The sequence below is a fragment of the Brachyhypopomus gauderio genome, chromosome 10 (genome assembly GCF_052324685.1).
Source record: "Brachyhypopomus gauderio isolate BG-103 chromosome 10, BGAUD_0.2, whole genome shotgun sequence".
Taxonomy (NCBI): Eukaryota; Metazoa; Chordata; class Actinopteri; order Gymnotiformes; family Hypopomidae; genus Brachyhypopomus; species Brachyhypopomus gauderio.
The window spans coordinates 12,090,954-12,115,216 of NC_135220.1; the positions used below are offsets into that span (position 1 = coordinate 12,090,954).

The 24,263-nt window shown below is 47.9% G+C and overlaps 1 protein-coding gene across 8 annotated transcripts in view; it reads left to right on the plus strand.

Moving 5' to 3' along the window:
* Positions 1-24,263, plus strand: part of ryr1a (ryanodine receptor 1a (skeletal)) — a 79,239-nt gene that overhangs the window by 14,489 nt on the left and 40,487 nt on the right. For all 8 annotated transcript variants that reach the window (XM_077019495.1, XM_077019496.1, XM_077019499.1 and 5 more), the window contains exons 13-61: positions 159-280; positions 1,014-1,203; positions 1,292-1,427; positions 1,670-1,765; positions 2,960-3,078; positions 3,185-3,318; positions 3,427-3,668; positions 3,853-4,045; positions 4,386-4,602; positions 4,743-4,847; positions 5,329-5,432; positions 5,662-5,745; positions 6,467-6,626; positions 6,732-6,879; positions 7,112-7,317; positions 7,523-7,697; positions 8,108-8,316; positions 8,731-9,089; positions 9,571-9,700; positions 9,890-10,050; positions 10,512-10,674; positions 10,797-10,883; positions 11,605-11,831; positions 12,145-12,589; positions 12,893-13,474; positions 13,890-14,090; positions 14,402-14,513; positions 14,606-14,749; positions 14,856-15,129; positions 15,471-15,585; positions 16,282-16,414; positions 16,506-16,600; positions 16,697-16,832; positions 17,270-17,456; positions 17,627-17,738; positions 18,229-18,349; positions 19,377-19,546; positions 19,712-19,932; positions 20,291-20,381; positions 20,475-20,615; positions 20,799-20,962; positions 21,098-21,176; positions 21,292-21,381; positions 21,611-21,751; positions 21,914-21,991; positions 22,302-22,377; positions 22,550-22,673; positions 23,549-23,664; positions 23,794-23,861. In XM_077019495.1, the coding sequence (XP_076875610.1) occupies positions 159-280; positions 1,014-1,203; positions 1,292-1,427; positions 1,670-1,765; positions 2,960-3,078; positions 3,185-3,318; positions 3,427-3,668; positions 3,853-4,045; positions 4,386-4,602; positions 4,743-4,847; positions 5,329-5,432; positions 5,662-5,745; positions 6,467-6,626; positions 6,732-6,879; positions 7,112-7,317; positions 7,523-7,697; positions 8,108-8,316; positions 8,731-9,089; positions 9,571-9,700; positions 9,890-10,050; positions 10,512-10,674; positions 10,797-10,883; positions 11,605-11,831; positions 12,145-12,589; positions 12,893-13,474; positions 13,890-14,090; positions 14,402-14,513; positions 14,606-14,749; positions 14,856-15,129; positions 15,471-15,585; positions 16,282-16,414; positions 16,506-16,600; positions 16,697-16,832; positions 17,270-17,456; positions 17,627-17,738; positions 18,229-18,349; positions 19,377-19,546; positions 19,712-19,932; positions 20,291-20,381; positions 20,475-20,615; positions 20,799-20,962; positions 21,098-21,176; positions 21,292-21,381; positions 21,611-21,751; positions 21,914-21,991; positions 22,302-22,377; positions 22,550-22,673; positions 23,549-23,664; positions 23,794-23,861 (7,983 nt within the window). The remainder of the gene's footprint in view (positions 1-158; positions 281-1,013; positions 1,204-1,291; positions 1,428-1,669; positions 1,766-2,959; positions 3,079-3,184; positions 3,319-3,426; positions 3,669-3,852; positions 4,046-4,385; positions 4,603-4,742; positions 4,848-5,328; positions 5,433-5,661; positions 5,746-6,466; positions 6,627-6,731; positions 6,880-7,111; positions 7,318-7,522; positions 7,698-8,107; positions 8,317-8,730; positions 9,090-9,570; positions 9,701-9,889; positions 10,051-10,511; positions 10,675-10,796; positions 10,884-11,604; positions 11,832-12,144; positions 12,590-12,892; positions 13,475-13,889; positions 14,091-14,401; positions 14,514-14,605; positions 14,750-14,855; positions 15,130-15,470; positions 15,586-16,281; positions 16,415-16,505; positions 16,601-16,696; positions 16,833-17,269; positions 17,457-17,626; positions 17,739-18,228; positions 18,350-19,376; positions 19,547-19,711; positions 19,933-20,290; positions 20,382-20,474; positions 20,616-20,798; positions 20,963-21,097; positions 21,177-21,291; positions 21,382-21,610; positions 21,752-21,913; positions 21,992-22,301; positions 22,378-22,549; positions 22,674-23,548; positions 23,665-23,793; positions 23,862-24,263) is intronic.

Consider the following 24,263-nt stretch of genomic DNA (forward strand, 5'->3'; position numbering starts at 1 on the left):
CGTATTACGCCACCGCACAAGTTAGATCCCTTCAACAACAGATGCCACTGTTTCATCTTGAATCTAAATATGCCCTGACTGAGAGGGCGTGGCGTAGAATACATTGCAGGTTTGTTAATGTGCGTGTTCGGTACTGAGGATGCGGTGTATGTGTGTAGGCGATTCTTCACCAGGAGGGGCACATGGACGATGCCCTGACCGTGGCGCGCTCGCAGACGGAGGAGTCGCAGGCTGCCAGGATGATCTTCAGCACAGCCGGCCTCTTCACACAGTTTATCAAGTAGGTGCCACTCCCCGCTGGGTGGCATCGGCCCTCGCCAGAGTCTCTACAGGCTCTTCAAACCTGCATCCCTTTAATCCACTTACTGTAAAGCATTTTTTTTTACAAAACTCCCTGTACAACTCTGTACTTTGGGGAGTTTTACATTAGAGTGGCTTGGCTCTGTAATCATGGGTATGAGATATCAGAGATAGCAAGACCTGTGTAACAGAGATTTCATGCGAGAGATATTAGATGTCTCAGTGCTAATGTAACAGATATCAGGGAAATTACAACAGGGATGTCAGGGCTGATGCAACACAGATGTCACAGATAACGCAACAGAGATATCAATGGTAATGTAACAGATATCAGTGGTAATGTAACAGGTATATCAGGGGAGATGTAACAGATATATCAGTGGTAATGTAACAGAGATATCAGTGGTAATGTAACAGAGATATCAGGGGCAATGTAACAGAGATATCAATGGTAATGTAACAGAGTTGTCAGTGGTAATGTAACAGAGATATCAGTGGTAATGTAACAGAGATATCAGTGGTAAAGTAAACAGAGATATCAGGGGCAATGTAACCGAGATATCAATGGTAATATAACAGAAATATCAGGGGTAATGTAACAGAGATATCAGGGGTAATGTAACAGAGATATCAATGGTAATGTAACGTATCAGGGGTTGTGAGTTGGTGTTTGCTGGTGTTTTCTATTTGCTAATGAGGGGTGTGTCCTACAGGGGGCTGGACTCTCTGAGCGGGAAGGTGAAGAACCCCGCCCCTCACCAGCCTCTGCCGCTGGACTCTGTCGTCCTCTCACTGCAAGACCTCATCTTTTACTTCCGACCTCCGGAGGATGACCTGGAGCACGAGGAGAAACAGAGCAAACTGAGATCTCTGAAAAACCGACAAAACCTCTTTCAGGAAGAGGTGAGTGATTGTACACACATGGACACACACACACACCTCATGAATGTCACATGTTTCTTTATTGGGATAAAGTGTCTCTTGTCGACAGGGTATGATTACCCTGGTGCTGGAGTGCATTGATCGTCTGAATGTGTACAACACGGCTGCTCACTTCTCTGAGTTTGCTGGAGAGGAGGCAACTGAGTCATGGAAGGAGATTGTTAACCTGCTGTATGAACTGCTGGGTATGGACCATCTCCACTCTCTATAACACCCTCTGCTCTATCAGTCGGTTGGCATGTCGTCTTCTCAATTACACTCTCTGTTTTATGAGCTGCTGACTTATATCAGATTAAAATGTCTTTTAGTGCTAGCCAGAATCTAGCTAGCAGTAGTCTTTCTGTGAGTTTTTTCCCCTCAAATGCACAGAAAATGTTCCAGTTTCCTGTTTAATGTCCGATCTTCTGCCTGGGTTTGTTTCCTTTAGCATCTCTGATCCGAGGTAACAGGGCCAATTGTGCTCTGTTCTGCGATAATCTAGACTGGCTGGTCAGCAAACTGGACCGGTTAGAAGCTTCCTCAGGTAAACAACTCGTGCTCTCTGAAAACTTTTCATTACTGGAGTTATAAATAAAGGCACTTACTATTCAAAATGTATTACAAACTATTAAAAGTAATGTCAGGTTTATTATGTGAAGTTTAAATTTGAAATAGCTGTGAGTTGAATGTGTGAAAAAAATAATATAAATGCTTTGACCACTATCTCTAAAATAATACGAACTGGAACTTTTGATGGAATAGTAGGATATCTGTATTTGTGTTTATTTTCATTTGAGTATATATTTGTGTATTTATGTCAGGGTATATGTTTGTTTATATGTATGTGGTGTATACACACACACACACACACACACACACACACACACACACACACACACACACACACACAAACCGGATTCCAAAAAAGTTGGGACACTAAACAAATTGTGAATAAAAACTGAATGCAATAATGTGGAGGTGTCAACATCTAATATTTTATTCAGAATAGAACACAAATCACAGATCAAAATTTAAAACTGATTTTCAAAATTTCATGGTGTCAACAAATCCCAAAAAATTTGGGACAAGGCCATTTTTACCTCTGTGTGGCATCCCCCCTTCTTCTTACAACATTCAACAGACGTCTGGGGACAGAGGAGACCAGTTTCTCAAGTTTAGCAATAGGAATGTTCTCCCATTCATGTCTAATACAGGTCTCTAATCATCTTGGGCCTTCTTTGTTGCACCTTCCTCTTTATGATGGCCAAATGTTCTCTATAGGTGAAAGATCTGGACTGCAGGCTGACCATTTAAGGGCCCGGAGATCACAAGCATCCAGTAGAGTTTTATGGCCTTGACCCTTACGCACAACAATTGTTCTAGATTCTCTGAATCTTTTAATGATGTTATGCACGGTTGATGATGATAACTTAAAAGTCTTTGCTATTTTACGCTGGGTAACACCATTCTGGTATTGCGCAACAATGGTGAAATTGGTGATCCTCTTACCATCTTGGCTTCAGAGAGACACTGACACTGAGAAGCTCTTATATACCCAATCATGTTGTCAATTGACCTAATTAATGTTAATTGGTCTTCCAGCTGTTCGTTATATGCTCAATTTCCTTTTTCCAGTCACTTATTGCTACTTGTCCCAACTTTATTGGGATTTGTTGGTACTGTGAAATTAAAATGTTACATTTACTCAGATTAAACAGTTTATGAGTTTATGTCTTAGGTATTCTGGAGGTGTTATACTGCATCCTCATTGAAAGCCCTGAGGTCCTGAACATTATCCAGGAAAACCACATCAAGTCCATCATCGCTCTACTGGACAAACATGGCCGCAACCACAAGGTGTATATCACATTCAGTTAGATTAGCCCAAGGCTTCCCTGCTGATCGCCAGCCCTCTGCTGGTGCCTGGCTTTCTGACTCCAGTTCTCTCTCCTTCTGTTTGAAGGTTCTGGATGTACTCTGTTCTCTCTGTGTGTGCAATGGCGTGGCCGTGAGGTCCAATCAGAATCTCATCACAGAGAATCTGCTACCTCGCCGTGACCTCCTACTCCAAACCAACATCATTAATTATGTCTCGAGGTAATCAACTAGTAGAAACAGCCACTTCAGATTATATGATGCTATGACTGGTAATCTAGTGTTTTTTTTTGTTTTTTGAATATGTTCGTTTTGTTTTGCGTCCTGCAGTATGAGGCCGAACATCTTCCTGGGAACCTGTGAGGGTTCAACACAGTATAAGAAGTGGTACTATGAGCTGATGGTGGACCACGTGGAGCCTTTCCTCACTCCTCAGTCCGGCCACCTGAGAGTGGGCTGGGCTCTCACCGAGGGCTACAGCCCCTACCCTGGAGGGGGAGAGGGCTGGGGCGGTAATGGTGTAGGGGACGACCTCTACTCCTACGGCTTTGATGGGCTGCACCTGTGGTCTGGTGAGTTTTACAGAGTCTGACACGTTTGTGCTCGTGGTGTGAGCTACAGCTCGTCTGTTACCTTGTCCAAGCACATGGCGAGAAGCTAGTGAAGAAGACTGGTTTCTTCTGGCTTGGCTGATGAGCGAAGCGTTTGTCCATTTCTGTCTGGTCGTCCTCACTCCTGCTCCCCATCTCCGTTCAGGGCGTGTTCCTCAGCAGGTGGCCTCGCCCAACCTTCACATTCTGGCAGCTGGAGATGTTGTGAGCTGCTGTCTGGATCTGAGCGTGCCCAGTATCTCTTTCCGCATTAATGGATACCCAGTGCAGGGCATGTTTGAGAACTTCAACCTGGACGGCCTCTTCTTCCCTGTAATTAGCTTCTCTGCTGGCATCAAGTAAGAACCTTTTGTATGATGTAATAGAACTGCAGCATATCCTCATATAACCCAGCACACCCTTGTAGGGCATGTGATAGGCGTGTGTAGGTTTGTATAAATGTTCTATAGTATTCATATGTAATATGGGTGTAACATGAGCATGGGGAGTTGACACATGTAATATGTGTGAGTAATGGGAATAATGGAACAGGTGTGTGTAGCAGGTGTGTGTAGCAGGTGTGTGTAACAGGTGTCTGTAGCAGGTGTGTGTAGCAGGTGTGTGTAACAAGTGTCTGTAGCAGGTGTGTGGAACAGGTGTCTGTAGCAGGTGTGTGTAACAGGCATATTCACTGCACAGGGTTCGCTTCCTCCTGGGCGGTCGGCACGGAGACTTTAAATTCGTCCCGCCCCCAGGCTATGCTCCGTGCTACGAGGCCGTGTTGCCCAAAGACAAGCTGCGCATCGAGCCCATCAAAGAGTACAAGCATGACTTCGATGACATGCGTAACCTGCTTGGTCCGACTCAGTCTCTGTCCCACACTGCCTTCACCCCCAACCCAGTCGACACTGTGCAGGTACATCTCTCCCAACATCGCTCCTTATGTCCAGATATGTCCTGGTTATGAGAATAACGATTAAAACAGTGTTATTCTAACTTTGAACTGTGTTTCTTTTGTGTTTGGTTTTTGTTGTGCCTGGGTGATCCTGCATGTAGATAGTTCTTCCTCCTCATCTGGAGCGGATCCGGGAGAAGCTGGCTGAGAACAGTCACGAGCTGTGGGCAGTGACCCGCATCGAGCAGGGCTGGACGTATGGACCAGTGAGCACACGGGAACGCTCCATGACATTAGATCATTACTCAACGCTTCAAATAAAATAAACAGATGCAATTTCATTTATAAATATATATTTTAGCAGTACATACAGTTACTTATTTCCTTAATTTCATTGATTTACTTCTTCATTTACTGATTGATTTACTGAGTATAATTCGTCACATGTGATAATGTTAGCTTTGCTGAGATCAGCGTATTTACTGAAAACTAAATGCTCACTGAGAGCTTACTCAAGGATCACTCAGTGCTCACTCAGAGCTCACTTAGGGCTCACTTAGGGCTCACTCAGGGCTCACTCAATGTTCAATCAATGCTCACTCAGGGCTCACTCAGGACTCACTCAGAGCTCACTGAGGACTCACTCAGGACTCACTCAGAGCTCACTGAGGACTCACTCAGGACTCACTCAAGGCTCACTCAAGGCTCACTTAGGGCTCACTCAGGACTCACTTCCATTTGGCTCAGGTCCGTGATGACAATAAGAAGCTGCACCCATGCCTGGTGGACTTTCACAGCCTCCCGGAGCCAGAGAGGAGCTACAACCTGGCCATGTCTGGAGAGACACTCAAGTGAGTAAGAAGATGCATGTAATCTGGGAGATGAAGACGTGTGTGTGTGTTTGTGTTTGTGTGTTTGTGTGTTTGTGTGTGTGTGTGTGTGTGGGTGTGTGTGTGTGTGTGTGTGTGTGTGTGTGTGTGTGTGTGTGTGTGTGTGTGTGTGTGTGTGTGTGTGTGTGTGTGTGTGTGTGTGTGTGTGTGTGTGTGTGTGTAAACCTAAGCATTTCTGCTACCTGTAAAGGACTCTCCTGGCATTGGGTTGTCATGTTGGTATGGGAGATGAGAAGGCTGAAGAAAATCTGAAGAAAATCAAACTTCCTAAAACGTGAGACATCTCCACCACCACACAGGCATCTCCACCACCACACAGACATCTCCATCACCACACAGTCATCTCCACCACCGCACAGACATCATCACCACCGCACAGACATCATCACCACCGCACAGACATCATCACCACCGCACAGACATCATCACCACCGCACAGACATCTCCACCACCGCACAGACATCTCCACCACCGCACAGACATCATCACCACCGCACAGACATCATCACCACCGCACAGACATCTCCACCACCGCACAGACATCTCCACCACCGCACAGACATCTCCACCACTGCACAGACATCTCCACCACACAGACATGTATACCACACAGACATCTCCACCACCCCACAGACATGTCTACCACACAGACATCTCCACCACCACACAGACATGTCTACCACACAGACATCTTCACCACCACACAGTCATGGCCTTGTGGTAGGGAACCACAGTAATCACTAGTAATCACTAGTAATCACTAGTAATCACTAGTAATCACACCACACAGACATCTCCACCACCACACAGACATCTCCACCACCACACAGACATCTCCATCGCCACACAGACATGTCTACCACACAGACTGCACCACCGGCACATTCCTTGTCTTTACATTGTGAGATATATATAAAGACATATAAACATATTGATATTTAGTTGGATCAATAAAGTTTATTCTATAGTGTGAGATCTAATACCCTAAACTGCAGTTACACACAGAGTAATGGATACAAACCCACCCCTCTGGATCTCAACCACGTCAAACTGACACCCAATCAGAACACAATGGTGGAGCGTCTGGCTGAAAACAGCCACAACGTCTGGGCTCGAGACCGCGTACGCCAAAATTGGACCTACAGTATCGTACAGGTATCAATGAACGAATAATTACTTTATATATAAATATAAAGCTTGATTGCTACTGTATTCAGTGAGTGTTTGCCTGTGACTTATTTGAGTATCACCGATGTTTAGGACATCATGAACAAGCGGAACCCACGACTCGTTCCGTATAATCTCCTGGATGAAAAAACCAAAAAGACCAATAGAGAGACAGTGTGTGCTGCGGTCCGCACTCTGATTGGTTACGGCTACAACATCGAGCCTCCAGACCAGGAGAGCAGTAAGCCTGCTTAATGGTTCTTCTCTCTCGTCCACTTAGCAGCACTGAATGCATGCCGTGTTCATCTGACCTCTGACCTGAAGCCTCAATGGTCAGCTCTTCGCTTACTTCAGGATCCAAGTGGAATAGTTCTCCAGGGGCATACTGATATTACAACTCTGCCGGCTCAGTTCTCTAGGTTTGGTGTCTGTGATGTGCGTTAAGGACACCCCTGCTGCGTGCTCCTCTGCAGGTGGCCATGGGGTTGGAGATGGCAGCGGGAATAAGATCCGGGTGTTTCGGGTGGAGAAGTCGTACTCCGTCACCCAGGGCAAATGGTACTTTGAGTTTGAAGCAGTGACAGTGGGAGAGATGCGGGTGGGCTGGGCCAGGCCCAGTGTCCACGCCGACAAGGAGTTGGGCTCCGATGACCTGGCTTATGTCTTCAACGGCTTCAAGGTAACGCAAAGCGCTTCAAGGTAATGCAAAGTCTCTTCTGGCCTTCGTAATAAGAAGAAAATGAAGATCCGATGAGATCTGCACATGTAGTTCATTTCATTTTTGCACTCAAAACACACTTTGATGGAGCTGTAGATGGTTTTGTTCATCTGCTGATGAGAGCTGTTCCTCTCATGTGATTTTCTTCTTCTTTGGTGGTGCCCAGGCTCAGCGTTGGCACGTGGGCAGCGAGCCTTTCGGCCGGCAATGGCAACGGGGCGACGTGGTGGGCTGCATGATCGACCTCAGTGAGCAGAACATCATGTTCACCCTGAACGGAGAGATGCTGATCAGTGACTCGGGCTCAGAGATGGCCTTCAAAGACATTGAGATCGGAGAGGGTACTGCACACCGTGGTGTAATTATAATAAGTTATTCGGTCCATCGCGAACATACTGCTTCTGAAGGTTCCACTGGTTGGACTAAAAAGTTGCAGCACAATTTCACGAGTTAATCAGAAAATGTCTAATACATTCAAAAGTACCTCTTGTTATCACATTAAACACATTTTTGGTTGAAGCTCTTTTTTGGGTGGGTGGTTAGTTTAGGCTTTGTGGTTTACACTCATGTACTCAAGAAATGCAATTTATTTAGTTTCAATGTAGAAAATACTGACCTCCTAGAGGAGGTGAGTTATGTTGCTATAAGTGAAGTTCAAACGGCTCCATGCCACAGTGATGCACTTCTGTAATTGTGTAATTATGTTATTTAAAGAGGCTGTGGTGTCTAATGAGGCCGTGTCCTTCCCCAGGGTTCATTCCAGTGTGCAGCCTCGGCCTCTCGCAGGTGGGTCGCATTAACTTGGGCCAGAACGTTAGCAGTCTGCGATATTTCACCATCTGTGGCCTTCAGGAAGGTTTTGAGCCCTTTGCTATCAACATGAAGAGAGACATCACCATGTGGTTCAGCAAAAGCCTCCCTCAGTTTGTGCCTGTTCCAGCCGACCATGCTCACTTCGAGGTGAGACACTGAAAACTTTTGCATTCTTTGGAGTGTCGAAGTATAGATTCCAAAATTTCTTTGGTCTTTGGTGCACGGTTAGGTGGCCCTCTGTGAGATCGCCCTGCTGGACCTACAGCAAGTGAGCTTGTTGGCACTGTGGGACTGTTGGCACTAACTAACATTTTCCAGCAGTTCTGAGGGAGCAGTCGTCATGGAGGATCCTGAAACACTTAAATCGGTTGTTACAGAAACAGTGGTTTCTGGTGTGCCCTCCTTTTGTAGATGAGAATATTTCCGCTCCACCCTTGTCCATCTTTTGCTAGCAATGCTCAGACGTGCGTAGCTAATTTGCCTCCCCCCCGACCCCCAATGGCTCCACGCCCCCTACTTTGGGAACCACTGCCTAAAATCACATTTTTTCATATTTTTTAGGTGTCTCGTGTGGATGGCACAGTGGACAGCGCCCCCTGTCTGAAGCTGAACCATAAGACATATGGATCCCAGAATGCCAACACAGACCTGCTCTTCTTCAGACTGAGCATGCCCATTGAGTTCAATGAGACTTTCAAGGTCCCAGCAGGCGCGACCCCTTTGACCCGCGCCCTGACCATCCCTGAAGACATGGCCCTCGAGGTGGATCCCAACTCAGACTACGAACTGCTGAAAAAGTCGGCCACTCGCAAAGAGCAGGAAGAGAAAGAGAAGGAGCCGTTAGTGCCCAAAGAACTACCGGGCACCAGAGAGAATGAGAATGAGAAAGACACGACTACAGAGAAAAGCAAAAAGAAAGGGTGAGTGGAGGGGCCCTGTGGCCCTGTGGCCCTGTGGCCCCGTGGCCCCGTGGCCCTGTGGCCCTGTGGTCCTGTGGTCCTGTGGCCCTGTGGTCCTGTGGCCCTGTGGCCCCGTGGCCCCGTGGCCCTGTGGCCCCGTGGCCCCGTGGCCCCGTGGTCCTGTGGCCCTGTGGCCCTGTGGCCCTGTGGTCCTGTGGCCCCGTGGCCCCGTAGCCCCGTGGCCCCGTGGTCCTGTGGTCCTGTGGCCCCGTGGCCCTGTGGCCCCGTGGTCCTGTGGCCCTGTGGTCCTGTGGCCTGTGGCCCATGGCCCATGGCCCTGTGGTCCTGTGGTCCTGTGGCCTGTGTCACAAGGTGTTACAACTATCAAGCATTGTATACAGTCCAAGACTTTAGAGGGCAGGATTACCTAGCACTGTGTCAGAGGAACGTAGATGATGTATCAGAGGAACTTGTCAAGTGAACGTAGATGATTCTCCTGCAGGTTCTTCTCCAAAGCGAAGAAGGCAGCTTTTGTTGCTCCGCCTCCTGTCATCCCAACCGTCCCCCGTCTAGTGGAGGACGTCGTCCCAGACGACCGAGATGATGTGGACATCATTTCAAATACGACTACGGTATCGGACCTTAAGGCAGAAAAATATTGTTTTCCCATTAGCAACAGCATTCAGTAATCATTTTTACCGGACTCCACTTTTCCAATACTTTAATTATTGGATATTTTGTTTACATTTATTTTTCTTGTATTTACATATTATTTTACTATATAAAATCTTTATATATTGACGTCTGTGTGTTTTCCCCAGTATTACTATAGCGTACGTGTGTTTGCTGGCCAGGAGCCCAGTGGAGTCTGGGTAGGCTGGGTTACCCCTGACTACCATCAGTATGACCTCCATTTTGATATCAGTAAAGTGAGACATGTTACTGTCACTGTGGGAGATGATAAAGGCAACATACATCACAGGTATGATCTGTCTGACTATGACATCTTCATCTATCATCATCATCATTATCACCACCACCAAAACTACCAAACTACCAGCACTACGATCTCTTTAATCTGTAATCACTCAAAGCACTTTTGAGTTTACTAACAGAGTTCAGCAGACATATTAAAACAGTTCAAAGTTGACAAATTTCTGTCAGGCAGGGAACTATTTTTGATTCATTGAGTCATTGACTTGTTAAAAATAGATTTAATAGGCAGTTTATGACACAGCAGTGCTTAAAGTTCTCGTCCCAGTGTTGGAGAGAAGGTGAAGCTGGTTAGGTTGGCATGCTGGTGTTTTTCTATTGTACATTATGCTTAGAGAGTTATGGGCCAGTCTGTGGGACTAAGCCTGGGTGATCCAGACCCAGCGTTGGGGTGAGTGGGAATAGTGTCTGTGGTTAGTGAAGCTCATGCTTCTGCTTTGCTGTCATCAGTATAAAACGCAGTAACTGCTACATGGTGTGGGGCGGAGAGTTCAGCAGCTCACAGCAAACTCGCATCAGCCAAGAGGACTTTGTGATTGGCTGCCTTGTGGACCTGGCTACAGGCCTCATGACCTTCACAGCCAATGGGAAGGAGGTTAACACATTCTACCAGGTGAGAATGCATGAACAAGCACCTGTGTCCCCTACGTAGAAGATAGTTCTGTCTCCTGCTGATGGGGAGAGCTGCTTCGGAGGGATCAGGTGTGTTGCTAAGGAGGAGGTGGTGTGTTTCAGGTGGAGCCCAACACCAAGCTCTTCCCTGCTGTCTTCTGTCTGCCATCCAGTCAGAACATGCTGCAAGTAGAGCTGGGCAAGCTAAAGGTATGTGTGCTCTACAGGAACACCGTTCACACCTGCCCTCTCACACCTGCCCGCTCACACCTGCCCGCTCACACCTGCCCGCTCACACCTGACCTCTCACACCTGACCTCTCACACCTGCCTGTTCACACCTGCCCTCTCACACCTCCCGTTCACACTTCCCTGCTCACACCTGCCCTCTCACACCTGCCCTCTCACACCTGCCCTCTCACACCTCCCGTTCACACTTCCCTGCTCACACCTGCCCGTTCACACCTGCCCGTTCACACCTGCCCGCTCACACCTGCCCTCTCACACCTGCTTGTTCACACCTGCCCTCTCACACCTGTCCTCTCACACCTGCTTGTTCACACCTGCCCTCTCACACCTGCCCTCTCACACCTGTCCTCTCACACCTGCCCTCTCACACCTGACCTCTCACACCTGTCCACTCACACCTGCCACCTGCCTGTTCACACCTGCCCTCTCACACCTGCCTGTTCACACCTGCCCGCTCACACCTGTCCTCTCACACCTGTCCTCTCACACCTGCCCTCTCACACCTGACCTCTCACACCTGTCCACTCACACCTGCCACCTGCCTGTTCACACCTGCCCTCTCACACCTGCCCTCTCACATCTGCCCATTCACAACAGCAGTTTGGTTTGACAACGTCTTCTGTGACTACTGTAGTCTGTATGCAGTTTAATCTGAGATCTCGGTCCTCAATCTCCTCCCTCAGAACATCATGCCCATCTCGGCGGCCATGTTCCGCAGTGATCGCAGGAACCCAGTCCCGCAGTGCCCGCCACGTCTGGATGTCCAGATGCTGACCCCTGTGATCTGGAGCCGCATGCCCAACCACTTCCTGTCCCCGGACACCCGGCGTGTGGGCGAGAGGCTGGGCTGGATGGTGCTGTGCTCGGAGCCCCTGAGCATGATGGCCTTGCACATCCCAGAGGAGAACAGGTGAGATCCAGAGAGACGACTCACCTGCTCAGTCACTGTCAGATGGCTGCAGGGGGCTTAGATCCACCCACTACCAGAGAGACCCTTAAAAACCAAAACGAACTCCAAAACATGTTCAGTGGTGCTTTCATAAAATCGCAGAAGAACAGAAGTTAGCAGGAGAAAAATATTACATTAAGTGTTCTCATCCTTTCATTAAATAGAAGCAAATCTGCAAATGTTTAGTCAGATTTTGAGTATCTGAGCACACAGCTTCAGTGATGGAGGGAATGTCGTTGTGCGTGTCACGAGTGTCCAGTGTTCACTCCTGCAGGTGTATCGACATTCTGGAGCTGTCGGAGAGCACGGAGCTGATGAAGTTCCACTACCACACACTCAAACTGTACGGCTCTGTGTGTGCACTGGGCAACAACCGTGTGGCACACGCCCTCTGCAGCCACGTCGACCAATCACAGCTCTTCTATGCCATCGAGAACACCTACCTGCCCGGCCCAATCCGCAGTGGTTACTACGACCTGCTCATCTCCATGCACCTGGAGTCGGCCAAGCGTAACCGTCTCATGACGAACAGGGAGTTCATCTTGCCCATGACGGATGAGACACGCAGCATCACTCTGTACTCAGACGCGGAGAAGAGCCACGCCCTGCCCGGGGTGGGCCTCTCCACCTGCCTGCGCCCCAAACTCCACTTCTCGCCCACGGGATTTGTGGGAACCAACGCGGACCTTTACACCCTCAGCCCGGCGATACCGCTGGAGGTACAGAGAGCTCTGATTGGTGTCTTGAGCAACTGCAGGCTGGTTTGTCTGATTCTCAGTGCTTGATTTCATCTCCTCTGGTTCGGCAGCAGTGCAGATGAGAGTAATTCACACAGCAGCACAGAAAATAAATGAAAAATCTCTGGGATCTCTGCTCAAGAAAAAGTACATTCATACGTTTTGTGTTCTCTCTCTCTCTCTCTCTCTCTCTCTCTTTCTTTCTCTCTCTCTCTCTCTCTCTCTATCTCTCTCTCTCTCTTTCTCTCTCTCTCTCTCTCTCTCTCTCTCTCTCTCTCTCTCCAGACACTGAAAGACCATGCTCTGAACATGCTTACAGAGGCTGTGCAGGATGCCGGTCAGGCCATGCGGGATCCTGTAGGGGGCAGTGTGGAGTCTCACTTTGTTCCCATCCTCAAACTGATCAGCACTCTGCTCATTATGGGTGTGTTTGAGGATGATGATGTGAAGCACATTCTGAAATTGATTGAACCATCTGTGTTCAGCGACGCACACCCTCCCAGTCAGGAGCAGACGAAGGAAGAAGATAGAGAAGATCGAGACCAGCAGCTCCTCAGAATAGAGCAGGGGGCTGGGGCTCAGGAGCGGGTGGAGGATGACACCGAGGGTGAGCTGGATGAAGAAGAAGATGAAGAGGAAGAGGAGCTGGAAGACGAAGAGGAACTGGATGAGGAGGATGAAGAACAAACGGAGAAGGAAGATGAGGAAAAGCATGTGGCAGTCGAGAAAATGGACAGAGAGAAACTAGCAGACAGTGGGGTGGGGCAAGAGGTGGAGCTTATGGTGAGGAGGGAGGAGACAAAGGAGCAGGAGGATGTGTGGGAGGGGCTTCTTCATATGAAACTACCCGAGTCTGTTAAACTGCAGGTGAATACTTGACCAGCCACAGACATCCTATAAATAACATTTTTGTGTTATTTTCTCTTTTGACTTAATTTGACCATAAATTTAATTAATTTCATTCATCATTTAATTTATTTGTTAACCTTGTAAATCCTGTAAAGCGCTTTGTGACATGTGTTGTGAAAAGCGCTATACAAATATATTTGATTTGATTTGATTTGATATGTTACTGAAACATTAGTCATCAACAGACTCTGTTTCTGAGTTGCTCCCTTTATGTGAGTCCAGGTTGAATGTTTGTCATTTCTAATGTAACAGTCCCTCACTTTTTTTTGCTACACTCGTCTGTCCTCATCTCCCATCATGCCTCTCTTTCTTCAACTCTCTCCCATCTCTCCCTCCTTCCTCTCTGTTTATTTCTTCTCTTCTTCTCTCTCAGATGTGTACTCTGCTGCAGTATTTCTGTGACTGCGAGCTTCGCCACCGGGTGGAGGCCATCGTTGCATATTCTGATAGGTTCGTAACTCAGATCCAGACCAATCAGAAGCTGCGGTATAATGAGCTGATGCAGGCCTTCACCATGTCAGCTGCAGAAACAGCCCGCAAGACCAGGGAGTTTCGATCACCTCCTCAGGAACAGGTACACACACCCCACTCAGGGGCCACACACACCCCTCTCAGGGTGCACACACACCCCACTCAGGGTGCACACACACCCCACTCAGGGACCACACACACCCCACTCAGGGACCTCACGGGACCACACACCCCACTCAGGGGCCACACACACATCCCACTCAGGGACCAAACACACACCCCACTCTGGGACCCAACACGTCCTGCAGAGACCACCATACACCATTTAGCAATCACCTAATAAATCTGTGTGAAAAACAGACCCCTTTGAGTCTGAAGTGAGAGATCAGAGGCAACATACGTGTGTGTTTGCAGGTTAACATGCTGATGAACTTCAAGATATGTCCTGAACTGGGGACCTGTCCTGTACCTATGAAGTTTCGCTGTGAACTGCAGACGTTCCACAACGACCTGCTGGCTCACTGCGGTCCGCCCCAGCCCATCACTACCTCCTGAAACACACCACAACACCTCTTAGATGCTCCGCTCATGTTCATCGTGTTTTTGATCCGTTTCCAGGTGTGCATATAGAGGAAGAGGAGGAGGAAGAGGAGGTGGACTCGTCTCTCCGCGGGCGGTTCTTACGGCTGCTGGAGAAAGTAAAAAATCTGAGGAAGAAGAATCAGGAGGCGGAGTCTGAGCCGCAGGAGAAGATGATGCCCAGTCAGTTCATCTCAGCTCATCTCAGTTCCTCTCAGATCATCACAGTTCATCTCAGACTGCTTCTACAGTCATTAAAAGTACGGTAACCTTTTGTGGTTTGTATCAGGCACGCTGCAGGAGCTGATCTCCCACACGACGATCCATTGGGCCCAGGAATCCTTCATCCAGACCGCAGAGCTGGTGCGGGTGATGTTCAGTCTGCTTCACCGGCAGTATGACGCCATGGGCGAGCTGATCCGCGCGCTACCCCGGGCCTACACCATCAACTCCGTCTCCGAGCACGACACCATGGAGCTGCTGGAGAGCTTGAGCCAGATCCGTTCGCTCCTCATTGTGCAGATGGGCCCAGAGGAGGAGCGCCTCATGATCCAGAGCATCGGGTTAGTGCGGGAGGTCAAAGGGCAGGAGGTTCTCCCCCATCACCTCATTAGCTGCACTGCGTTCCACAGGGCTCCTAAGTACTGCCCGTGTATCCCAGGATGTGGACCTAAGGAACCGGAGACAGTTAATGCCCCTCTTTCAGTTTTCCTGCAGTGTCTTCACACAAAACACAATACATGTTAAACTATTTTACCCATAAAAGGAATATTTGATTGATGTAGGCATAACTGCTTGATAAAACCAATATTTACCTCAGGATGACTAACATTAGCTAACTAGGTAATAATAGCAACATCGTTAGTGATTTTTTATAAAACATATGTTTATCTTCTTTCCTCAGAAACATCATGAGTAATAAGGTGTTCTACCAACACCCAAACCTCATGAGGGCTCTAGGAATGCATGAGACAGTCATGGAGGTGATGGTTAATGTGCTGGGAGGCGGAGACTCCAAGGTACTTTACAGCCAATCATCTACTGATTCATTCAGCTAATCTGATTATTCAATCAATGAATCAGAACTACTGATGACAGTCAATTAGGAGTTTGGAGCAGTTTTAGGGGGCTGTATAAGAACTATTCAGCTGGCCTTGCAATTCCAGCTGTTCCATGCGTTTGTTGAGTGTCACACTGTACAAGTTGCTACGGCTGTAATCTTGTCCAAATTCAATGATAGGCTGGCCAATTGTGCTTGTGCTTAAAGCCAGACTACACAATAAAACTTTTCTGGCAATAAACTCACAGTAATTGTGCAATTCAGCTTTTATCATCCATGTGTGTCTTGGATTTGAAAAAAAAACATACCAGCAGAGAAATTGACTTTTGATGTCCCAATTTGATTAAACATTCTTATTTTGACTCCTGCATTTAAGTTTTGCTATACTGCATTTATTTCCGGTCGGTGGGTTGTGTGTAATTCCAGGCTGCTCCCTATTGGTTGTGTTTGAGGTGTGGTGACAGCAGTCACCCTGTTCTGGACACAGATTTTGAAGCAAAGGTTCTGACACTGTCAGAACAAGCTGTCATTTCCGTTAGGTCCAGGAGGCACTGACCCCGCTGCTGTGGACTAGTTTGTTTGGGAAGGTCCAGTTGAGGTTCAACTTTTTAAAAATCTATTTCAAACATTGTGTTTTTGTTTCTTTTATCTCCAGGAGATACGTTTTCCTCGCATGGTCACCAACTGCTGCCGATTTCTGTGTTATTTCTGCCGAATCAGTCGTCAGAACCAGCGGTCCATGTTTGATCACCTGAGCTACCTTCTCCAAAACAGCGGCATCGGCCTGGGTAGGCCCCCCCCCCGGCGTCATTGGTCCTGTAGTACGCCCGTCCAGAGCGTTGCTGGAATACTGTCCTGACGTCCTGATTGTTGTTGCAGGAATGCGGGGTTCCACGCCGCTGGACGTTGCTGCGGCGTCCTGCATTGATAACAACGAGCTGGCGCTGGCCCTGCAGGAGCAGGACTTGGAGCAGGTGAGTCCTGAGTCCTGATTCTCCTCCGTTTCCCCGGTGACACGGCCCTGGTCGTAGGTCTGCTGTGACACTCTGTCGTGGATGCTGCTCTTTCAGGTGGTGAAGTATTTGGCTGGCTGTGGGCTGCAGAGTTGCCCCATGCTCCTGTCTAAGGGCTACCCCGACATCGGCTGGAACCCCTGCGGTGGGGAGAAGTACCTCGACTTCCTTCGCTTTGCTGTTTTCGTTAATGGTGCGTACATGTCAGTATTATTCTTATATAGGAGGTTCTAATGTTCGTGAAGTAAAGCTTGTTTAAAGTCACATGAACAGCTGCCAACAGCTGTGTCTCTATGTCTTTTCTGTCTCTGTGTGGTGTCTGTGTGTCTTCGTGTGATATCTTTATATCTGTGTGTCTCTGTGGTATTGCTGTGTCTCTATGTGGTGTCTCTGTGTTGTTGAGTGATATCTTTATATCTGAGTGTCTCTGTGGTATTGATGTGTCTCTGTGTGGTGTCTTTGTGTGATGTCTTTATATCTGTGTCTGTGGTATCGCTGTGTGTCTGTGTGGTGTGTTTGTGTCTTTGTGTGATATCTTTATATCTGTGTGTCTCTGTGTTATTGCTGTGTCTCTGCCTGTATTTTTGTTTTGGTGTGTGCTTCACATTTCTGTGCTTCTTTGCTGTGTAGGAGAGAGCGTAGAGGAGAACGCTAACGTGGTGGTTCGTCTGCTGATCAGGCGGCCTGAATGCTTCGGCCCTGCGCTCAGAGGAGAGGGGGGGAACGGGCTGCTTGCTGCTATCGAGGAGGCCATTAAAATCTCAGAAGATCCAGCCAGAGACGGACCCAGCGTCAAGAAAGACAGACGCTTCCCTATGTAAGCACAAATGAAGGACTCTTACAAACGTTTTAAAGCAAATGTATTCGAAAGCTGATGATGTACGCTCCTTGGTGTGTGCCATAGTATCTCATATGAGTAATACTACAGAGTAATAAATTATATTGCCTGACTCCTCCTCTCTCTCCCACTGTGTGGCGCTGTGGCAGGTTTGGTGGGGAGGAGCAGCATGAGGAGAACAGGGTGCACCTGGGAAACGCCATCATGTCCTTCTACGCTGCCCTCATCGACCTGCTGGGACGCTGCGCACCTGAGATGCATGTAGGTGTTTGTGTTATACGCTGTGTGATTCTGGTGTGTGTGTGTATGATTCCAGATGAGATGCATGTAGGTGTTTGTGTTATACGCTGTGTGATTCTGGTGTGTGTGTGTATGATTCCAGATGAGATGCATGTAGGTGTTTGTGTTATACGCTGTGTGATTCTGGTGTGTGTGCTGTATGATTCCAGATGAGATGCATGTAGGTGTTTGTGTTATAAGCTGTGCAATTCTGGTGTGTGTGTATGATTCCAGATGAGATGCATGTAGGTGTCTGGTTAATGTGTTGCTCGATTATGATATGATTAACAAAATGATTTTCCTTATGATGATTTTCCTTAATATGATAGAAATCATTTTATATGCACGTATTTGTGTAGGAATGTGTAAAGCTGCTGTGGAAGTCAGTTACATTTAGAAGTCTTGTACTGTTCAGTGAACTGTCGTGCGTGTTCTTTTAGGTCCAACAATGTTTCATATTTGTGCTCTACAGCTGATCCTGGCAGGGAAGGGCGAGGCTCTGAGGATAAGGGCCATTCTCAGATCCTTGGTACCCATTGAGGACCTGGTTGGTGTTATTAGCCTTTCAGTCCAGATCCCTGCACTAGGGAAAGGTGAGTGTAAGGTGTAGTCGTTGAGGCAAAGATGCAAATGCAGGATAATATGAACTTAATATTGATCATTACCAGAAGGGGAATAACGACACTGACATTAACAGACAAAACACCTAACCAAACTACAGAGAACATACAAAGACATTAAACAGAACGGAGAAAACAGGTTTGGAGAAACGTTTAACACAGAGCAGGTGTTGTGCCGTGAGATGCCTCCCCTTCTCGGGAACGTGTGCTGTACGGCTTTCTGGGTGGAGTAATGTTCCATACATACTGTGTTGTATGTGAATGCTGTCAAAATTTTAACAAAACTTCAACAAAAAGTTGCACAGAGAGGCACGGAGTTGCACCAGACAGGTGGCAGACAGAAGGAAACCAGAGAAACCAAAAACAAAGGTGGAACTAAACACACAACAACAAGACAGGGCGGAGGGTGGAGCCATACGTGACAGTGAGGGAGCCAACTGGGGAGCAGCCCCACACTGGGGGAGAGGGTGATGGAGGAGAGGGTGATGGAGGAGAGGGTGATGGAGGAGAGGAGGGTGATGGGTGAGAGGGTGATGGAGGAGAGAGTGATGGAGGAGAGGGTGATGGAGGAGAGGGTGATGGGTGAGAGGGTGATGGAGGAGAGGGTGATGGAGGAGAGGGTGATGGGGAGGGTGATGGGGAGAGGGTGATGGATGAGAGGGTGATGGGGGAGAGGGTGATGGGGAGAGGGTGATGAGGAGGGTGATGGATGAGAGGGTGATGGAGGAGAGGGTGATGGGGGAGAGGGTGATGGATGAGAGGGTGATGGAGGAGAGGGTGATGGGGGAGAGGGTGATGGGGGAGAGGGTGATGGAGGAGAGGGTCATGGAGGAGAGGGTGATGGGGGAGAGGGTGATGGAGGAGAGGGTCATGGAGGAGAGGGTGATGGGGGAGAGGGTGATGGATGAGAGGGTGATGGAGGAGAGGGTGATGGAGGAGAGGGTGCTGTCATCTTTATAGGGTCTACCATGTCATTCTTCTCTTGTTTCTTCACCTCTAGACAACAGCGTTATTGAGCCAAAGATGTCAGCCAGTTTTGTTCCCGATCACAAGGCCCCTATGGTGCTGTTCCTGGACCGTGTCTACGGCATCGACAACCAGGACTTTCTGTTACATGTGCTGGAAGTTGGTTTCCTGCCGGACATGCGGGCGGCTGCCTCGCTGGACACGGTGAGCTGGATTTTTCTGCTCTATGTATGACGCAGCTGCCTCTTTAGGTCTGGATTACATAATCCAGCAGTTGTGCTGGTGCTGAGATACTGCTGGGGCGGGCCGGGATCTCACTGCTCCATGGGTCTGGCAAGTTGTCATGGTTCTGCTGTTTGCGTCTGGCAGGCTGCGTTCAGCACTACAGAGATGGCCCTGGCTCTGAACCGCTACCTGTGCTGTGCGGTTCTGCCCCTCATCACCAAATGTGCCCCGCTCTTCGCCGGCACCGACCACCGAGCCATCATGATCGACTCCATGCTGCACACCATCTACAGGCTCTCCAGGGGGCGCTCTCTCACCAAGGCCCAAAGGGACGTCATCGAGGAATGTCTGATGTCACTGTGCAGGTTCGTGTGAAGGTCTATGCTAAATTAGTCAGGCAGTCGGAGAGTGTTGGACCCATCCACAGTAGAACAGTAGTCAGCTGTCCCAGTCCAGGGGCCCTGATGACCTAATGTGGCTGGTTAACTGGATAATGGTCTGATATAATGGTCTGATATGGTGGGGTGTGATAGAGTAAGTAACTTAATGAGGTTATGAAGCGGTTGAAGGTTATGATGTGGTTGGTTATGAATGGATAATAAATACCTGTGTTGGGCTATGAAGTACTAATAAGAACCTGATGTGATGGATGAGTCTTTTACAGTAATATAGTGACTTGTACGGTCCCTGGTCTCCTTCTTCTATCCTTCTTCTGTGTCTCAGATACCTGCGCCCATCTATGCTTCAGCACCTACTGAGACGGCTGGTGTTTGACGTGCCAATTCTCAATGAGTATGCCAAAATGCCCCTGAAGGTACACCACTGTCCTCCAGACACAACAGGCCAGTGACCTTGAGTAGCCCATTCCGCACGAGTCCTTTAATCTCTTCAAATGCGTATGTTGTAGTTGCTGACCAATCACTATGAGCGTTGTTGGAAGTACTACTGCCTGCCTAATGGCTGGGCAAACTTTGGCGTGTCATCAGAGGAAGAACTCCATCTGACCCGGAAGCTCTTCTGGGGAATCTTCGAATCTCTAGCACACAAGGTGAGAAACTTGTTTTTAAAAACTGCACCAGTAACCCGATGACGGTATTTCACGTACCCTAAGGAAGACTTCATGCCACTACTGTAGGTGTTTTCTAACTTTCGTTACATATTTTGAATCTGTAGACAGTAATCTAAAGTGATATAGATGTTTGCAAATGTTCCTTTGTTTTTCTTCCTATAGAAATTTGATGCAGAGCTGTTCAAGATAGCCATGCCTTGCCTCAGTGCCATAGCTGGCGCCCTCCCTCCTGATTATGTGGATGCGAGTTACTCCTCCAAAACAGAGAAGAAAGCCTCTGTTGATGCTGAGGGCAACTTTGACCCCAAACCTGTGGACACCACCAAGTACAGTATTACTTAACACTGAGATTTGTTTATATGAGAGACATGACGTGTAGTGTGTGTGTGTGTGTTTGTTCAGTGGTCCATTCATATTTCACCGTCTTATGGACTTTACTGGTTTTGTTGTACATATGTCAGCACGATCATCCCAGAGAAACTGGATGGATTCATTAACAGATATGCAGAATACACGCATGATAAATGGGCTTTTGAGAAGGTGAGTCCTACCAGAGGCAAGTTAGATGTGTTTCAGCACTGACCCACGAGGCACAGAGCCTCAGAAGAACTCGGCGTTTCATGCATTGCGTGATCTTTTTCTGTGTGTGCCTTAGATCCAGAACAACTGGACGTTTGGGGAGGTTCTGGATGAAAATGCCAAGACTCATCCCATGCTCAGACCATACAAAACCTTTTCTGAAAAGGTCACAGAGACCCGTGTCTTTGTTGTCTTAATCTTCCCCTTCCTCATACATACCCATGTCATACTGATGAGTGTGTGTAAGTCTCTCTGGAACAGAGGAGTATCCAGGTGTGGTGAATGTTACTGCTCACCTGTGTCTACCTGTTTCTGAGCGGACCCAGATCTTCCTCCTGTGTGTCTACCTAAGCATTACTGCTTATGCTCACCTGTCATCTGGTCGTGGTCTGCAGGATAAAGAGATCTACCGATGGCCCATTAAAGAGTCCATCAAGGCCATGATAGCCTGGGAGTGGATGCTGGACAAAACCAGAGATGGAGATGAGGACAAAGCAGAGAAGAAGGCGGCTCGAAAGATCTCCCAGACCGCACAGGTGAAGTGGGGGTGGAATGAGAGACGGGCACCAGTATGACACCAGTGTGACAAGATGCTTTGGTTTTGTAGACTTGGATGCGGGAGAATAAACTGTCTTAGTATTTGATGATGTGTGAACGAAGGTTTTACTTAAGCAAACTGTTATTTCTCCATTTCCTAGGCGACCTATGACCCTAGTCATGGCTACAGTCCCCAGCCTATAGATGTATCTGGCATGACGCTGTCCAGAGAGCTGCAGGTACAGATTACAGAGTGTTTCCACTGTGGTCCAGTAAAGTAAAGTGTTTCTGCTCTGTGAGGGTGTGTTTCCAATATAATTTGATCATGAGGATATGATTATACTGTAATCCAGTAATTAGTGTGTGTTTACACTTTAATCCAGTAATGAGGAGGTGTTTACACTGTAATGTAGTAGAGGGTGTGTATCAGTGAAGAGGGAATATTTATTGTATAATCCACCTAAGAAAGGTGGTTTAATCTGTGAACCAGTTGATCATGTGTGAGGCTGCAGTAATTCCTTCACTTCTCCTCTTCCTCTCTGTGTTCAGTCCATGGCTGAGCAGCTGGCAGAGAACTACCACAACACCTGGGGCCGCAAGAAGAAGATGGACCTGCATGCAAAGGGTTCGACCCCTAATCACTCACACACATACTCACACACTCACTCACACTCACTCGCACACAAACACTCACTCACTCACTCACACACACACTCACTCACTCACTCACACATTTGCTCACACTCTCTCTCTCTCTTTCTTTCTCTTTCTATTTTTCTCTCTCTCTGTATATCCAGGTGGGGGCACTCACCCACTGCTGGTGCCGTACGACACTCTAACGGCTAAAGAGAAGGCCCGTGACCGTGAGAAGGCCCATGAGCTGCTGCGCTTCCTGCAGCTCAATGGCTATGCAGTCACAAGGTACAGTACACAGAGTCTGGGACACATCAGACACACATACAGCACACAGAGTCTGGGACACATCAGACACACATCAGACACACATACAGCACACAGAGTCTGGATAACATCAGACACACATACAGCACATAGAGTCTGGGACACACATCAGACACACATACAGCATACAGAGTCTGGGACACACATCAGACCCACATCAGACACACAGAGTCTGGGACACATCAGACACACATCAGACACACATACAGCACACAGAGTCTGGATAACATCAGACACACATACAGCACACAGAGTCTGGGACACACATCAGACACACATACAGCACACAGAGTCTGGGACACACATCAGACACACATACAGCACACAGAGTCTGGGACACACATCAGACACACATCAGACACACATACAGCACACAGAGTCTGGGACACACATCAGACACACATCAGACACACATACAGCACACAGAGTCTGGGACACACATCAGACACACATCAGACACACAACAGACACACAGAGTCTGGGATACACATCAGACACACAGAGTCTGGGACACACATCAGACAAATACTGCACACAGAGTCTGGGACACATCAGACACATATCAGACACACAGAGTGTGGGAGACACATCAGACACACATACGGTTGTAACGAAAAACACTAGATAGAAAGGATGAATGGAACAGTGGTCAGTGTTGAGCTGGAGTGTTGAGCCAGAGCGTTTTCTATTTCCTGTATGAGGGGATGTCATTTGTGGAGTCCCTTTTGTCTCGATGCTCCTGAGGAGTGAAGAGTCACGTGTCTTTGTCCTGAAGAGTGAGGAGACACGTGTCTTTGTCCTGAGGAGTGAGGAGACACATGTCTTTGTCCTGGCAGGGGACTCAAGGACATGGAAGGAGACATTTCCTCTATTGAGAAGCGTTTCGCTTACGGCTTCCTACAGAAACTGCTGAAATGGATGGACATCGCCCAGGAGTTCATCGCACATCTTGGTATGACGACCGTAAATGCAAATCATTTGATAAATCACCTACATGCATGTTATTGATATGTTGTTCTGTGATAATTTGCTGGAGTTCGTTTGATGGAAGCTCAGATGTGTGTTGCTGTGTTGTGCGCAGAGGCGGTGGTTAGCAGTGGCCGTGTGGAGAAGTCACCTCATGAGCAGGAGATCAAGTTCTTTGCCAAGGTGAAGCTTCCTAAACAAATAAAGTAACGGAGTGTCTATTTGCACCCGGGTACAAGTAGCATTTGCCACACAGCGAGGCTATTTTCACCCCTTAATTAAAAAAAAAAGCGAACCCATCTGCGCATGTCTACCAATGAATGCGCGGGAGCGAAAAGGCGCAAATTCAAAGGAACCGAAACGGAGACAGTAGGAAACGGTAAGCAGAATTTGGTTAATAGTTATGTATAAAGGTCCATCACTCAGTTTAACTTTACATTTTAAGATATATATTTAAGAAATAGTGTGAGAATTATTATCCAACGAACACTGATATATTTTTGAGCTAATAGGAGCATAATAGTGGCGAACGTAAAGTGTTACCGGGTGGGGGGTGTACACATGGACACAGCGAGAAAAAAAAGA